The sequence below is a fragment of the Triplophysa rosa genome, linkage group LG2 (assembly GCF_024868665.1).
Source record: "Triplophysa rosa linkage group LG2, Trosa_1v2, whole genome shotgun sequence".
Lineage (NCBI taxonomy): Eukaryota > Metazoa > Chordata > Actinopteri > Cypriniformes > Nemacheilidae > Triplophysa > Triplophysa rosa.
In genome coordinates this window covers 4,736,246-4,754,270 of record NC_079891.1, presented here as the reverse complement: position 1 = coordinate 4,754,270, position 18,025 = coordinate 4,736,246, and the positions used below count along the sequence as shown (strand labels likewise).

The following is an 18,025-nucleotide window of genomic DNA, read 5'->3' as shown; positions in this document are numbered from 1 at the left end:
AACGTGCAAAATGCAATTGAAAATGCATTATTGTGTGTCTTTTTCCTCTCTGTCCGAGTCTGTCTTTTAGCTTTTGCTTTCAGACTGTGACCACGTCACAGCCGTCTCCATCCCATGCCCTGAAGTTTAGTTTGGCTGAAGTAACTCGTCTCATCCAACAGGATGCTGCATCCAGCATTCAAAAACCAGGGAAGACCAAGAGGGGGCGGAGACAACAGAGGGGTTGGGAAGCAATGGAAGAGAACAAGAGAGCCCTGACAGTTATTACAGCAATTAGAGCAGGGGCTGAAATGACCAGGACCAGGACCCCCACTTCTAGACTCAGCTCACATAAATGGAAAGGTTAGTTAACCTAGATTATATCATTGAAAATAACAGCAGATATGGGGGTTGTTTTAAAGCTCTCACTTCAGCTTGCTCTCTCACACTCTTCTCTCTCCATCTGATGTTTATAAAGTCTGCAGTAATAAAAAACATGGTATCTTTTATATATCAGAATGTTTGTATAGTACTTTATATGGCGATACATGTACGCTATATATAAGAACGAAAATGTTCTTAGTGAAACATATCAAAATAAAGAATTATGTGTTGTTTGTTAGGTTAAGGGGACTGGTTAGAGCATGAAATGGTCTGTGTTAACTGAACCTGGAACTGTCCTGGAAAGGTAAATTTAACTGGCCTAAAACAAGAACTCCAGTTTCAATTTGTTTTATTATATAGATATATACAGGGATATGTACACAGTACAGTATATAAATCGCAAGGGCTTCTGCAATGCAACACAACATGCGAATAGAAATATAACTGTTGTAAATGTGATGAAGCTTCACAGACCCATCTGAAAAGACTGAGTGGATTAAAGTCTTTATAGCGTAATTTCATTGAAAATCATAGTCTCCTGCCAAAATACAGTTATTACATGAGTGCCTGCTAGACTTGAAAAACATAGAAAGTTTTGACAACTGTTGGTAAGCAAAAACATTGGTAACTATTGACAAACCATGGAGACATTTCTTAAAATATCTTCTTTTGTGTTCTACAGAAGAAAGTGTTATGTAGGTTTTGTATGATATCAGGGTGAATAAAGGATTACAATTTTTATGTGAACTATCCCTTTCAGTTCAAAGGTCATACAATGACATACTTGGTCAAAGTCTCACTCAAAAAAGGAGATTGCTGTAGTCAAGGAACAATATAAAAATCTAGTCAATTTTCAATCGTTATTAAATATTTCTTGAGATTTAGTTTTTGTGTTAAAAGCGTGTACTTTCCTCTTATCATTTTATAATTTCGAAAAATATTTTTCACAAGAAGGCTTATCCTTACATTTAAATTTCATATGGGTGGTTTTAATACACACCCCAATAAAATATTTCTGCAGCATAGGTACACCACAACCTCATAAAAAAAATCACATGCCACTTTGATCAGACAATCTGTAAGAAACTATATACGTGATGTTTATTCTTATTTCTGAATATAGTGCGCACACACACAATACTTTTCAGAATTCTTGTAGTTTGGTTAATTCGCCATTTGTTATCTCTAAGCAGAAGATTATCCAACACAATAAACCCTGTTTCTAAGTTTTTCCATATGTTCAATATGATTTTACCAGTACAAATGTGGCTTTAAGTACGCGAATCAACACGAGGATTAACTTTGGTTCTGCACATCATTTTTAGTTCAGGGACCATAAAACATAGGTTACTATACCACTTACTGTAGTACACAAAAATCTACATCTTTCAAGATGTCCTTATAGCCACACAGGACATCCCAACGGTTGATGTAAATAATAACCATAGTGTGTTTTTATTAGTCTACTGTAAGGTGTCTTTCATTATGCAGATATCAGCCCGAAAAGAAAAAACTTCGCTATACCCGACAAATCAAATGTACATCTGAATTACAGCAGGTACTAAATAGCTGACATCTGTGAATGTAATCAGATTAAACAACAGATGAAGCTGTATGATGTATGAGATATCCTTAACAAAAAAACAAGCAAAAATACCCATCGGTTACAACCCGAGTAGCAGTAACTTCAGGCAATATGTAAAGAAGGGTCGCAGATGTATGTAAAAGTAAAACAGTCACACAGCCCAATGAAATGATTTGCGGACAAGGAGAAAGACGTCTGTCAGGGGCGAGTCAAGGCGGAGAGTCACAGTCTCGTGTATTACCTTATCTAATGCAATATACACACATAATCTGTATACACGTATGTACAAAACACATCAGGTGGGTACTTCCTTCATACGTCACTGATTCTGGCTCGGAAGATGGAAAGAGAAGCGGGAGAGAAGAGTAAAGAGAACAGAGGGGAGAACTTTGGCAGAATCAGATAAATGAAATAGTCACAGTAGATGATTATCATTGACTCGATTTCCATTTCCTAAACTCGCACGAGGTGCGTTCATTAAAAAAACAGCAGTTCCTTGCAAGATCCACGGTGGAAACTGCAACAAGAAACAAATCCGTCTAAAACCCATCTTCACTTCCGACATCAGTTTTTTATCTTGCTCCTTGCTAATGTATGTACACGCTTTACAATATTTCAATAGCATTAGCAGGTGTCACTAGTGATCTCCAAAACGTCTCATGTCTCTCTCAGGACCTTTCCCACACCATTCGTTTTACCTTTGACTTTAAATGATTGTTTTTTTTAACCCCCCCATCTCATTTCAGACCCCCTGGGCCTAGAGAGGTCTCGCCAGGAAGGGCACAGTGATGAAGTTGGGTCAGAGCTGGGATAGAGGTGGAGTTCGTATGTGAGCGTGTGTTTATATGAGCGCTGGAGTCATGAGGAGGAAGTGACATCATCATGTCTCAGGAAGCTGGCTGATGTCTGTAAGGTTAGTGTCGTTGAGGATGGCCCGGATGCGCTCTAATGAGTCCGCCTGTCGGATCCGTTCCAACTGGACCTAAAGGAGAAGAGCACAGCATTGAATTTGAAGATGTGACTACAGCGCTATCACATCAAAACTTGAACACTATTATACTAAATTATGCTAAATAAAACTAGCTTATTAAAACAAGTGCATATCAGTGCGAAATGTGAATCCAGCTGCACGCCGGTAACTTAAGCGAAGAGCTCTTACCTGAAGAGTCTGGGACAGCTTGACAAAGTCTCTCTGGACCTGCTCGCTGACATCCAGCTCGGTCTGAAGTCTTTGAGACTTGTCTTTCTCTTCAAACACTTGATTCTCCAAAGCACTCTGCAACACACACATTCCGTTCATTTAATTTCCCCAGGAAGATCACAGATTGTTTATAATCATTAATATAGAGTTTAAGAAGTTTCATTTCATTCAAATCCAACACTGCAGCTGTTTGTATGGTCTTCCAAGCAAATCATGCGTATCAGATCAACTGATAGAATCACATGCACAGGAAGCGTTGGGTAAAATATGATTCGTATGAGTAAGATCAGCACGTGGGAATGAAGAAAGCAGAGGTCACATGAGGGTTCAGACCTTGGTGCTGCGGGTTTCTTTCAACTGTTCCTCCAGACTGTTCTTCAGGGCCTGTACACTTTCCAATGTCTGGCTCTTCTCTGCCATACTGCTCTCCAGCTGTTCCAAAGAGCGAAGAATCAGTCAACACGTATGGAGACACATTGATATATACTATAGCTCACATACAACAGTTTAGTTCATTTTTGTTTATGTACGTTTATTCATTAGGATTAACCCCTTGAGAGGAATCGCTTTCGACGGGGGCCCGACGTGCATCATACAGCATCACAACATAATAACAAAAAACACTAAACACATACCAGTAAATCAACAAACAACAACTAAAAAAATCCCACCACAAATTTACTCTAATGGCAAAGTAAACATTCAGCCAAAAATACTAACTGATGGATTCATTTGTAAGTAAACATCAAATATGAACAAATTAACTCCCAAACGAACAGAAAAAAAAGCATTTTATTTGCATAGAAAAATATTTTCATGACTCTTACCCTTATATATACTAAGTGAGCCCCCCAATTCAAAGATATTAGTTTTGTTTTCAGTTTTATCAATATTTATTTTTGGTTTTATTTATATTTTGAATTATCTGTTGCTTATATATATATTTTGTTTGTTTGTTTAGTTTTTAGCAATTGTTTGTTATGTGCTTTTTTTATTTATTTGTTTATTCTGCATGTTTCTGTAAAAGATGAATTTATTTTTAGTTTAGTATCAGTTTAGTTTTTACTTACTTTCAATTAAAAATGTTAGTGCCAAAAACATAAATTAGAAATGCTGCCTCAGAAATAAACTGAAATCAGTTTTTCATATAATATTTAGGCCAATATTTCATTTCAATAAACAGAAATGTTTTCTTAGTTTTTGTAATCTAATAAATTATATTTTAATAAATAATAACCTTGCCCCAATTCTCATGAATAAATTCATGATGTATAAATGTGTTATGATATAAATATATACTTTTTTCAACAACGTAACTATTTTATCAGGTGGTGAGTTTGTATGAATTTGTATGACGTGATGTGAAAAAAAATATGATTATTAAGAATAGCAAGCATAAATTCATATTACTTGGCCCCCAATTACTAAATACTAAAATGTAAAACAGTGACAAACTGCCACAAGATTGTGTTTACTTTGCTATCACTGTATATAATATTATGTAATGAAATATGAGTCAAATATGACTTGTTCTTGACTCTGTGACATTCCCTCTACAGCAGTGGTTCTCAAACTGGGGGCCCTAAGATGGATCCAGGGGGGCCACAGATTTTGTGGCATTATATGAAATATAGAAATGTATCATAAATACCTGCTCCTTTTCACTCTTCACTCGCTCCAGTTCTGTTTTAAGGCTGGAAAAAGATGCTACAGGACAGAGAGAGAAAAATAAAACACAGTATCACATGCTGTCACAGTTGTTAGATTAGTCAGACATGTACTCAATGCATGGCCGGTTCTCTTCTGACAAGAACAAGGCGACTGTTCGCTGTCAATAATTTATTAAACATTAATGTGTTAGTGGTGACTGAACAACAATGAAAAGAAAATGCCATGACTTCACAATGAACACAGCGTGATGGAGTAAATGGTTAGGTGTGCATTTGGCGAGCCGATAACAGCATCTCATGGTTTACTGAACAGTCACCGAAAGTCACAGACAGTATTAAATGTACTGTTATATCACAATGCATATAAAACAGGGCAGTGCGGTTTAACACGTTTCTATTCTACTCGTACAACGCATTCAAAATAACATTTTTATCAAGGTTACACCCGTGTTAAAAATTAGTACACAGCTTAATGAAGTAGACAGTGACGTGGATGTGACAAGCAGAACGGCACATGGTGCTGATGGGTTTAGGGTGCGAGTTACTGGTGGTGTCACTACAGACAGACACAACCTAGACAAACACTAATGTCAGGCAGGGATTCATACCTTCCAGGATGTCTGAACACAAGTCACCAATGCAGGGAGAAGTGGAAGAAAAAGAGACAGGTCAACGCAGGTCAAGAGGTTATTACTCAAAGGGGAAGTTTGAATTTAGTTCAATTCTGCCAAATGACTAAAGGTTTACATTTCAAAGCCTAAATGTGCAAATATTCTCCGCTGCTAAGCGGCACTTTTAATCATTCTATCTGTCAGCTAGCCGACCAAAAATCACAGTGAGTAATGTTACATATAAGAATTTCATAAATACTGTAACTATTTCCAGTTTCTATTTGGCACTTGATAGATGCTAACAAAAAGATAAGATTGTACAAAAAATAAATTGTAATACGATTTAATAAAGTTCAGAACAAAAACAGCTTCTCGATAGGTAACAGCACATCAACTCAACTGAACTACTATTACTATTATTTCTCCGACAGCAAGAAAAAGTTTACCTAAAGTTGCTTGGCAACCGTAAACAACCCAAATTTACACAATAGGTGCGTCCCAAATCGCACACTTGTGCACTATTCTACGCCACTTTGTAGTATAAATAGTGTGAGTAGTGCGACTGCGTTCACATTTAAAATCCTCAATAAAAAAGAAGTGCACTTTAAGTACCCGGATGATGCACTTTTTCAACCGAAAATATGAAGTGTGGAACTGTGGACACTTCACGCACTCAACTGTTTCGCTTACGTAGCGGAAGGGAGGCGGGGCTATCAGACGCTGCTCGAGCAAAACTCCTGCAGAGTGATAACGCTTCAATCTGATGATGACTAAAGTAATGCTGGGCAAAACACATGAAAACTACATTAATTGTGCATTGTTCAAGTTGGTTTTTATTCACACGCATTGTGCCGTGCGATTGGCGTCTTTGGGCTCGCCTAGGAAACCAATTTACTTCCGGTTAGTATAAAACCGTTTAGTATTCCATTTGGGACGATACTACTCTTCTAAACTTCATACACTACATTCTTGAGTGCATAGTGCATAGTTTAAGTGCATAGTATGTCATTTGGGACACAGCTAATGTTCTCACCAGACACATGCAACACATTGAAATGCGTTAGTAAAGAGCTATAAACCTACTATAAACCAAAAAACGACCTACTCTGAAAGCATCATGGTCTAAAAAAATGTGTGTTTAATCTCTCCTGGGTTACATTTTACCAACACCCACTATATAGAGCCTTTTAGTTACGATGTCATCTTTGGTTACCTGTGCCATTGCTTCCCTCTGGAAATGATCAGTTTTTGAGTAAAATAACTGTTAACATGTTTTTAAGAGATCTCCCTCTTTTGTAAATAAATCACACACACACTTTAAACATGAATATGAACTTGTCCACACTCACCAATCTCCTCTTTACATCCCTCGATCTCCAGCTGCAGCGTGTCCTCCAGGTTCTCCTTCAGACACTGTTCTGCCTGGATTTGTTCTTTTAAGAACAAGATTTCTGCTTTCAGTTTCTCCTCTAAGTGCTCTGCAGCCGTGCGGGCGGCGATGATGTCCTGCCTGTACTGCAATACCAGCTGCTGCAGCTCCTGCGTGGAAAAATGTTTTTATAATAAAAGATTCAAATGAGCCGCATTAAAATTCACTGTAATATATCTAATAAAGGCACACCTGTCAACATATTTGCTAAATTCTATAGTAATGCTCCAAGTTGCTGATTTCTTGGCAACCGTAAACTCCCAAAGCAGGGTTTCCATACTTTCCATGACTTTAAACCACTTAGCTTACATTTGTAAAAACAGGCATTTATAAACTGCTGCTGTATTATAGATCAAAATTTAGCATTCAAAATTTTTTGCATTTACTTATGTCCCTCATGTCATTTAAAACCCGTATGACTCTTTTTTTCTGTGAAACACAAGAGAAGATATCTTGAAGAATGTTGGTAACCAAACAACATCGGCCCCTAATGACTTCCATTGTATGGACACACAACCACCGAGACATTCCTCAAAATACCTTCTTTTTTGTGTTCCACAGAATAAAGAGCCATATACAAGTTTTAAATGGCATGATGGTGAATAAACGATGACTACTGCCTTTTAAAGATGATCACGTAATACATATGAGGCTGATGCTGCTGTACCTGTACAGTGGCTGGCATGTGAAAGTCCTCTTGTTGCTGTAGTGTCAGGTGAAGTCTGTGTTTACCCTGAAGACTATCATTATCTCTCTGCAGTCTGTTCAACTCTTCTGTTACCTGCTCTCGGGACTGCAGCAAGACAGCCTGCACAAACAAATCATTTAACCGATTAAGCCTACTGTGAACCATAAATGCATATTATCCAAGTACTGTAAATCTGACAAATATCCAATAAAAGGGCAATTGTCAAATAAAAAAAGAGACCATGGTGATATTCATCTGAGCATTCCACAGGTTACATACTCCTTTTCAGGTTCAGTTACTCAAGGGATAATGTCAAACCAATATCGACTTTAACTTTAACAGTGGAACTTAAAGGGGTCATATGGCGCGAATACGTGTTTTTCTGTGTCATTGGTGTGTTATAGGTAGTGTTATATTAGACACGTAAAATTGCACAAATTTAAGTATCGGAACAAAAGATGCATTCTATCTAAAAGCGAATGCTCACCCAGACCTGATCTTACTGAAAGTCATCAAGTAGATATTGTTTGTAGTGTATTTGGTCTCACCATCTGTTCCTGGGTGTTCCTCTTGGCCTGACTGAAGGTCTGCTGAAGAGCGCTGACTAGAGATTCAGACTCCTGAACTTTCTGCATCAACTCTGAGATCTGTAAAATGAATATTACTGAATATATTTGACTTGGAAAAGCACTGACATTCAGAGCAAGCTGTGCATACTTAACATTTATACAAACTCTGGACAGCATTTTAGGCATCGTAAGCACATTCCTAAATTGTATTCTTAATAGTAGGTAGAAAAATGTGACGTATTGTAAGACTTTGTTCTGGCCAAATTAGGATATTCAAGTCGTTTTTAAAAACATACTTTACAAAAAAAAAATTACATTGTGCATCTTGAGACAAAACAATCGCACTGATATATTTTAAGATATGTCAGTGCAGGTTGTACTTAATCAAGACACCTCTAACATTTAAGTTAGTCTGAGACTAGGCCTATACCCTGTCCTGGAAACCTTCCCATAGTGTACCTTGGCAGCAGTCTCCTCATTGGCCTGTTTGACAGAGTCTTCTAACTCCTGCTTCTCATTCATCGTCCTCTCCAAATGATCGTTTGCCTGCCGCAACATCGCTTGAAGCTTCTTTACCTACAGGTATCAAAAGACAATGTTGAAAGTTGATCAGACACCGAACCACGATATCAGATTCGTGATTAATCGTTTTACAGCCCTATTGCTGAATAATTTACAATATTACCATAATGTGTAGTATTAACACCGTATCTCTTATCATGCTTTTTATATCACAGGTATTGTGACAGCCCTTGTCCATATTTTGACCTATTATATGCAAAAACATTTTATTCTTTTGACTTCAGGGTAAAATATGATACACGAGATTCACCCTATGGGTCCGAGTGACAGCTTTCTATTATAGGGGTATTGTACTGTTATTCTTTCAGTGGAATAAAGAATACAAACCTGATCTCGAGTCTCGGCCTCTTGTCCCTGAATGACCTGCAGCTGTTTCTCATAATTAGAGCACATATCACATCTCCGGCCCAGCTTCCTTCCAGCATTCTTCAGCTGGGACAAAACCACAGAGAAAGTTTAAGAATGAAGTGCATGTGAGAAATTCCCCCACTACTGATCCAAATGGCAAGATATTCATCAGATTCCAAGGCTACATTCATAACATGAAATGCAAGAGAGTGCTGTACAACACACAGTACATGCTGCATGCCGCTTTGTTTGTAAACTTGTATATGAAACAGTATGGAAATCTAATATTTTAAATGGCAGTTGTCACATGACCTCATGACAACACAGCTGTGTGTTGAGTTATTTTGAGAAGACAGCAAATTTACACTGTTATACAAGCTGTACTTCTTCACTACTTTACATTGTAGCAACGTGTCATTTCTTCAGTGTTGTCACATGAAAAGATATAATAAAATATTTACAAAAATTTGAGGGGTTCTTCTGTGAGATACTGTATACAAGAATAAATATTCAGAAGAAAAAAGATTCAAAGCATCTATCCGACCTCTTGCTGCAGAAGTCTCCACCCGCTCTCGCTGACCAATCGGTATCCAGACGGAGGCAGATAAGCCATGTCGGCCGTATGCGAGATGCTGGACAACAGTGACGCGGTCTCCTCCTGCTCTGGGGTCATGGCCTTAATGGCCTTCTCTTGGTCTTTGGTGAGGAGAAACTGTCCCGGCTGAAGGGAGGATATGGAGGAGGTGTCCATGCTGTCAAAGCCCCCACAGTCTGCCCCCACTAGAGGACCAAAGTCCGACTCATCCAACTGGCTGGCTGACTTGGCCTTGTTGTTTTGTCCACCCAGCCCGTGAGGCTGTAGTGTCCCTCCTGAAGAACCCAGGCTGTCTGTGGACTGAACCCTCCGAAGGCCGTCCTTATAAGGGTCGGAGCCGTCCGGACGGCCCGGAGTGTCTGCGTCCAGCGAGTGCAAAGAACTGTGAATGCTCTGGCTGAGGTGAGACTGCAGTCAAAGAAAGAAGTGTAAGTCCTATATACTTGAATGAAAGAGGGCAGATATTTCTCAAATCACTCGCAAACGTGACATCAAGTGAACAATAAACTGGGTTATTTCATTAAAAAATTGCACAAAAAACACTTATTCCAAGTTGCTCCTCCCCCTCTTTTTACTAGAAGGTGGGAATTCCTTTGCTAAAGATGCTGTAATGAGCACTGCACTTTCCCTCATTCATCTCAGTCTTTGGTTTTCAAGTTTCAAGTTTTAGTGTTATTCTGGTATTGGTGAGCGACATTGTTACCTCTTCTATAGAGAATCCGAGCAAAGAATCTTCCACTGCCTCTGCATGTTCTGTCACTTCATCCTCACTGGCCTCTTTAGCTTCACTCAATCTCTCTTTTTCATCCTCCTCCTGTACAGATATAAACAATGATCAAAATATATACAGTAAATGCTATTAAATTGCGTTTTTCTGACTGAAAAACACATTCCGGTCTGTGTTTGTTTATCGGTCTGGCTAGTGGCTAATCATATTTTATTCGATTTATAGTTTAATCGATCAATATTTGTAAAGTAATTGTATTAACTAAATAATTTGTTACATTTTATTGTGTGTTAATTTGATCAAATAATTAACTTGTTATCAAAAATAATCTACAGGGACTCTATTCTTTGCAGATGTGTACCGGAAGTTAAGTTTGGGCCACAAAAGCGCGCATGCGCAGTAGCATTTGTTTATCTATAAATCCCACCAAATGGACCAAATAACACATTTCTAAAATATTTTTTTAAATACAATGCTTACTGTTTAAACTTAAAGCCCGTGACATACACGAGTTTTATTGTAACCGATTAAATTATTGAACACACCTGGTCCCTCTTCTTTATCTCCTCCACCTGCCGCAGCTGCTCGGAGGACAGCACGCTTTCGATGCGTTGCATGTCTTGCATCAGCAGCCGCTGCGACTCCAGGAACTGATCGTTGGCCCGTTGCCAAGTGTGTTTCAGCTGATTGTGCTGTTGCCGCTCCATCTCCAATAAATAAACCACTGAAAGCCATACAGTTTAAATCAACTGACTTTATACTGGGATGCAAAGCTCTTTGAACTGGTATATGAGCCAACAAACCAGATGAAAATGATGTAATATGGATAAAAGGTTTCATGAATATCAAGAAAGCTCTCAAAACATTTGTAAAACCACAACATGGTCGCATACCTTCATGGAGTTCCTTTCGAAGTTTCTCTGCATCCTCTTGAAGGACAGATTTTTGTGTGTTAAGGACCGCGACGTACATCTCCAAGTCTGTGCGGCACGATTTCTCAGCTTCCAGGACATGATTGAGCTCCTTCCCCTGAGAAATATCACACACATGCTCACAGGTGGGTTACAAGCACTGAGATTTAAATAAAACTGAGTTCAATGAAGTACAACTCAAGTACTTTGCATCTTCCTTGCTTAATTCAACACATTTCTGAAGTAAAAGCAGCCATAAACACAGGCATTAATGCAACCTTTACAAGTTTTTTAGTAAAAGTGTCAACCTCATGCCCAACCTATCAACTTTATGGCAAACAAACAGGCTGCAACATTCTTCATGCTTTTTTCTTTTTACAATACTCGGATTTAATCATGTGCATACAGTAAAGCACGTGACCTCACAGTCATGAGTGCAAAATCATACTTTGACCAGGTGTGAATTTGCCTATAAAACAGTCTGATTCTCAGTTCTGTTTTTTCGAGGTGTTTCACCTTTGCCGCCTCCAGTTCCTTCACCCGATCCACCGAGCTTGTCAGTTTGGCCTTCAGAGCTGCAATCTCGCTCTCCATCGGCATCACCACAGAGCGCAGCTTCTCCGCGTCCTCCTGAGCCTAGATTAACATAAACCCAAACTTAACTAAGAGACAAATCCAACATAATATACAAACATTCTGAGGCTTCTTTCTGAGAACATGGCTTTCGAACACTTCTTTCATAGTTCGCAGGATTAAAATAAAAGGTTCTCTATGTTTGAAGGGGTCGTGGAAATTCCATTTTCAGAGTCTACAATTATTTTTGAATATTTCTGAACACCCTCTGTAACTTGAAGTTAACTCATTTCAAGTGTGAGAATTTTAGATAAAGTCTTAAAGCTACAGTAACAAAAAAATGAATTATTAAATTTGAATGGAAAATAATCAAACTGAACTACAGCTGGCTTTAGTACATAAAACTTTCCAAGCTGCAATCTGGAGCTTTTGCCTCTCTATTGCCATCTCTGTTTAAAACGAAAAACTGCAGGTTACTTTCCATACTTATTTTATATGAAAGTCAAATGACTAAAACTTACATTTATGATTCTCCCAAATCATACCAGTTAATAGGGGTGTCACAATACTCTGGTTTTTTCAATAACCATGACATTAAAAACCATGACACAAATCATAATATTGTATGTACGTAACTATTCAGCAACACAAAATGTTGCCTTAAGAGTCACAGTGGATAAAAACTCTCTTTCTGCCTCCTGACGCTTGTTTTTTGAATGTGTTTCACTGACCAAATAACAAACAAAATAAAGTAAATTAAAGATGAATTTCACTGGTGGCATCATTTTTTTAACAGTCGGATAAATATCGCCATGTCTTTATCGTGCAGTTATAAATAATTTTTATACGCTAAAGGTCTTTGCACATACAGTCCGAAATTTTCGTATGCGTTTTTTCGCATTAGGCTCTCGTTTGTACGGTGTCTCTGAATTGTTAAAAAAGGCCACTCAAAATGCTTGACGGATGCGAAAAACGCAGAAAATCGAACCCGGTCCAAATTTTTTTATGACGGACGAAAATATCGGAGGCAGTGTGTAAATGTGATTGACACAACGTGAGGTCGTATTTATTTTTTAACGTGCTGAAATTTCGGACGCAAATTTCGGACTCAATGTGCAATGGGCTTTACCTTTGTAAATCTGGGTAAGTCAAGGAGACCCTTTTGAACACGATTTATGTACTTGCTCAATAACTGAGTTCTGTTTATTTTGATCCAAAAACAGTAATGGATTGCAATTTTAACAAGTGGATCTTAAAAAAACGGACACGGTATTTGAATCCAAATCAGATGTAAACCCAAAAGGCTAAAGAATGAGGTTAAGTAAAGAATAAGGATTGGACCTTTTTCATATCATTCTCTAAATTCTCCTCCTCCCGTCCCTCAGAGAGACGGCGGCGCAGCTCGGCCACCTCACGCTCCATCGCCTCACGATACTGAGCCCACTGAGCGCGCTCCTGCTCAAGTTTCTGCTGGAACTGCAGCTTGAACTCACATTCTGCATCTGAAAGCACACACAAGGATAAAGATTCAGACTTAAAATTTCACATATGAAAGACAACAATCTGCTAAACTGTTTTAATCCAGTTAATCTCATAAACTCACATGGAAACTGCATCCACATCCATTCGCAGAAAACAATCATCCCAGACATCAACTAAGTTATACAAATCCTTTTTCTATGCCTTTTTTCATATATTTGATAACTTAATAACATGTCCACCTAGTGATAAAAGCATGTAGTTACCTTTAACTCATTTACCCTGTTAATATCCTCAGTGGAAATCTGTCGGATCTAAATGCAGACTACAAATAAAAGCCTTCTCATAACACATCAAGCATGTAGAGAAATGTGTCTACCTTTCATAATAGCCTGCAGTGAAGCCACCTCCTCCTGCCACTGCTGTCGGACCTGGTCGATGGCCTCTTGCTTTGTGCTCTCAGATACGGTGGCCACGGCTTTAATGGTCTCCATCTCAGCTTGAGCATCATCCAACTGGGCCTGAACCCTGCTCAGCTCGGCCTGGGCCTTCTCCAGTATAGCAGCTTGCCTCTTTAGTTCATCTGAAAGGGATTTGGGAAGCAAGCGTAAAAAATTTGTGAATGGAATGATTCCTTCTCTCTTAACACTCATTCTCAGGTGTCCAGCATCATGTGATTTGCATGTTCACACGTAGTTGCGTTTTGCTACGTCATGTACTATACAGTCAGCTATGTAGAGCAGAATTTTCATTTATGTGCATTTATGATCGGATCACATGAGATGGATGTGCCTGATGTAAACGGATCCTGACTCGGTCATTATACAATACATTTGAAATTATTATAAGAAACTATAAAGGCTGCTGATCAGTTTGTTTGTTGTTCCGTCCTTTTATCTGCATTCTGCAGCCTTGAACGCATTTATTGGATGCGTTACATTTCTGTTAAAAGGGTGACAACTGGTTTGAGAATCTGAGAATTTGTTTTCTCTTTAAAACCACATTTAAAACCACACAAAAACAATATTCCAGGAATAAGCTACTCGTCTTGAAATACAGTGGGTCTAAAACGTAATTTAAAGGATGATTTCAGATTCAATACAGATCATCATGCGTGGCAGCATGTATTTGAAGAAATATTAAATGAAACATATTTGAAATACAGCAAGTATAGTTTTTAAGGAAAATATTTCACAAAAAGAAATGTGTTAGGGTTCAATTTCAACCAATTTAGATAATAGAGTTCAAAATGAAGTCTATGACGTCTATGGACACTTCGTGGTGAATATGATGAACAACACCTGTGGTTGCATGAACTGACTTCTTAAATGACCTTGACACCATCTGAGTGGAACTAACTGACTTGCAAAACAAAACTGAAGGAGGGTCAAGCATCACTTGATGCAAATCTCACTTAGTTTGAAATATTGTATGCAATCAATGCAATAAAAATTTGACATTTCAAGTGTGACTTAAGTATCTAAAAACTGTTTAGTGTCTTTATAACTTATAGAACAGAGTTCAAAGTCACCTTCTTTAGACAGATAGAGTTCCTTAAACTTGGCTCGCTTCTGGTTGAACTCTATCTCCAGCTGTTGTTTGAGCTTCAGGAAGTCGGCTCGTTCTTGCTCTTGCTCGGCCGCTGACAGCTGTATAACCCCTGCCAGAACATCACAGCACAGATCAACATCGATCATCCACCCCATAACACACCAGAGCACTCCACATCTTTACTCATGGGGAAAACATGCATACATGTTGAATGACTCTTGATGGAATATTTTCAACAACAATAAACTGACCAGGCTGATATATTGTTGGCTAAAATATTTGTCCATTTAAGGACTAAAGCCATTGGCCAGTAGCCAATCAGTTCATTCTCACCAGTGTCACTAGTACCAAACTCCAGTGTATGTTATTGATGTAACTAAGGTTTTTTGTTTTGAATTTATTCACCAAATAACCAAATTTTGACCTCTGTATACACGTTTGATTCAATCAGACCCACAGATGATGTGGATACAGATTCAGCCTGATTATGCCAGCTGACTAAATAATTGATTTAATCCTTCTCTACCACAAAAAAATGCTTCTTCCTGTTATCACATACTATAGAGACAGGGCTCTAGTCTGCGACCAAATGGTCGCATTTTGCGGCAATTTTTCCGGCCGGTGCGACCAGTTTTTCTTAATGGTGCAACTGCCAAACTGATCATCAATATTTATTATTTTTGCGCGTTATAAATGTAATGCGCATAAATGTTATATTGCGCAAGCGGCGCATTCAGTCACTTCAATTCGTCTACCCTCCTTCAGCCATTCGCTTACCTATGAGTGCCCCCCCCCTAAAGACGTAATATGCGTGGGTGCAGAGCCGGTGTATGAGACGCATTTAATGCTATTGATGATGAAGGGGAAAGAACCGACATATCAGAGCTAAAATAAAAATTTGCCTGCAGAATACAAGAACTTTTCCTGGTTAAGGTACAAAACAGCAACGATAACTAATTGTGTTGCGTGTATTGTGTGCAGTGTGAAACTAATGCAGAAAACATGTGTAAACATGCGCGCCCTGAGAGTCAGAGCACTCCTAAACTGAGTTCTCTTTAACACCTTCTTACTCTGAAACGGACACATAAACACAAAATGCCCATATTAGCAAGGATCCTTGTAAAAGTAGTCTGTAGAACATTCACAGTTGGGAAACAAAACGCATGCGTCACAGTATTAGATCCGTATATGCGTATACTCGGTTTTAAAGGATAACCAGCATAATAAAGATCTCTGTTTGTTTATAATGTTCATCAAACAACAAAGGACAGGCCCAAAACACTCACTGATATTAAGGAATTGTGTTTTCCCACTCACTGATATTAAGGAATTGTGTTTTCCTAATATGAGTTGTTAAGATAAAGAAAAAATTAGTTACACTTAATACACTTTATACTTTGTGTTGAAATAGTGTTGAGAGTTTATGTATAAGCAATACAATCAATAACAATAATTATTATATCATAAACAATTATTTTTAATTTGCAACTGATTTATTAATGTATTAAACATGTTTGGATGTAGTTTAAGTGCTTCTTTTTCTTGCCTTACCCCACGACTCTGGCGCTACCAAATTAAAGGGCTGTTGCCACCAATAACATGTCCAACAACTTGTCCAATAACATAAGTATAACTTGAAATATTAGTCTAGGGCCCCGAGAGAGGCCTTATTTAAAAACAGAAAAGTTGAAACCACATCCAAGTACTTGCAGTATCTCAAAGCTCCATTTTACTTTCTATTAGTCCTAGAATATATGTATTGATACAAATGCAAACATGCATGTCTTTGCCAGTGCTTCCAGAAATGACAACACCCAAAGCAACCCTGAGCCTTCAGGGACTAAAGATGGTGTTCTCTAAAGCCTGCACAAAAAAATGCTGCTCAACGGGATGAAAGAAGCATCACATCATGCCCCAAAACTTAAATGAAGCCTTAAAACCGCACACCCTTTGAATCACATATATCTAATATTAAATAATCCAGGTGATTGGGGCAAGGTGCATATTTCCGAGGTCATTAAAACTAGAAAAACACAAAAGAGATGATGCATTATGAATCCGAATAAGACATGGCGTCACAAGACTGTACTTTAATATTATTCAAGCAAAAATGTTATTCCTCCTATGTTTAAAGCTCTTCATCCAAAAAAGACTATTATGAGAAGACAAACTTACAATCAAGTGCTAGGTTGGAGGAAGGATACACAATGCCACATTAGATGCCACATTAGATGCCACGTTGCCATGGTACAGAATGAACACTAGGCTATATTTGTCATTGTACAAGTACAAAAAGATTATTTCGTCATCACTGTCTTTACAGAGAACTCCAAGGTAGTTCAAAGAACACCATGGTATTGTCAAAACAAACATATAACTGTTTAAAAACTATAAAAACTGGTGATTTTCATTGGTGCATGGTACTCTTGTGTGTGACATGGCCATCAATGCAATGTCAAAACCAATATGTGTATAAATACCAGCAGATGTGTTAATACCATTATGCAAACACAAACCTCTTAGAGCTTAAAATACTCTGTTGCAATTCATACGAAAGGCTTCATACACACACATTCACAAAAAAAGAAACGTTGACAGATTCTATGCAACTGATTGTAACCTAAGTGTCAATCCAGATGATCCTACTGGGTGCAACATCATCACATTGACCCTTTAAACACATGCGTGTCAAGATCAACACAAGCAGGATTATGTTAGAAGCAGTATGACACATATCAAGCATTGAAATGCTGAATGCGAGTCTTTGGTAAACAGAAGACACGTAACGTTAGACGTGCATCTGTCAGTACTGTCTGCCGGGTGATGTTTTCTGGCTAATCCGTGGACGCACAGGCCGCAGGCCTACAACGAGCACACCGACACCAACACAAAAAGCCCCGCACGGGACAGAGAGGCCCTTACCGTCATGTTGCGGCGACCGTGTGGATTCCGAGGCCTGCTCGGCCATGGTTTCCCGGGGCTGAGTTTACAAAAGCAGCTCTCTGAAGGAAAGCTAGGAGCGCCCAGCAGAACAGTCTACTACCGAGTGAGCAACGTCATTGTAGAAATAACACACACTGCGCATGCGTGTGCGGAATGGGCGGGACTTACTTCTGTGACTGTCAGTTCATGAATCATCAACA

General features: G+C 38.5%; 1 protein-coding gene across 2 annotated transcripts; it reads right to left on the bottom strand.

Moving 5' to 3' along the window:
* Nucleotides 1-1,802: 1,802 nt before the first annotated feature.
* Nucleotides 1,803-17,957, bottom strand: rabep1 (rabaptin, RAB GTPase binding effector protein 1). 2 transcript variants are annotated; one of them, XM_057354771.1, is made up of 18 exons: nt 17,805-17,957; nt 14,863-14,991; nt 13,711-13,914; nt 13,194-13,354; nt 11,796-11,915; nt 11,262-11,397; nt 10,914-11,092; nt 10,345-10,455; nt 9,591-10,049; nt 9,026-9,130; nt 8,576-8,692; nt 8,096-8,194; nt 7,527-7,667; nt 6,780-6,969; nt 4,801-4,856; nt 3,483-3,581; nt 3,108-3,224; nt 1,803-2,930 (listed from the first exon to the last, which is right to left on the bottom strand). In XM_057354771.1, the coding sequence occupies exons 1-18, from the start codon at nt 17,848-17,850 to the stop codon at nt 2,829-2,831; spliced, it is 2,571 nt and encodes an 856-aa protein (XP_057210754.1). In that variant the 5' UTR covers nt 17,851-17,957; the 3' UTR covers nt 1,803-2,828. The 2 variants fall into 2 exon arrangements, with proteins under 2 accessions (XP_057210754.1, XP_057210763.1); XM_057354780.1 differs by lacking the exon at nt 14,863-14,991.
* Nucleotides 17,958-18,025: the final 68 nt, after the last annotated feature.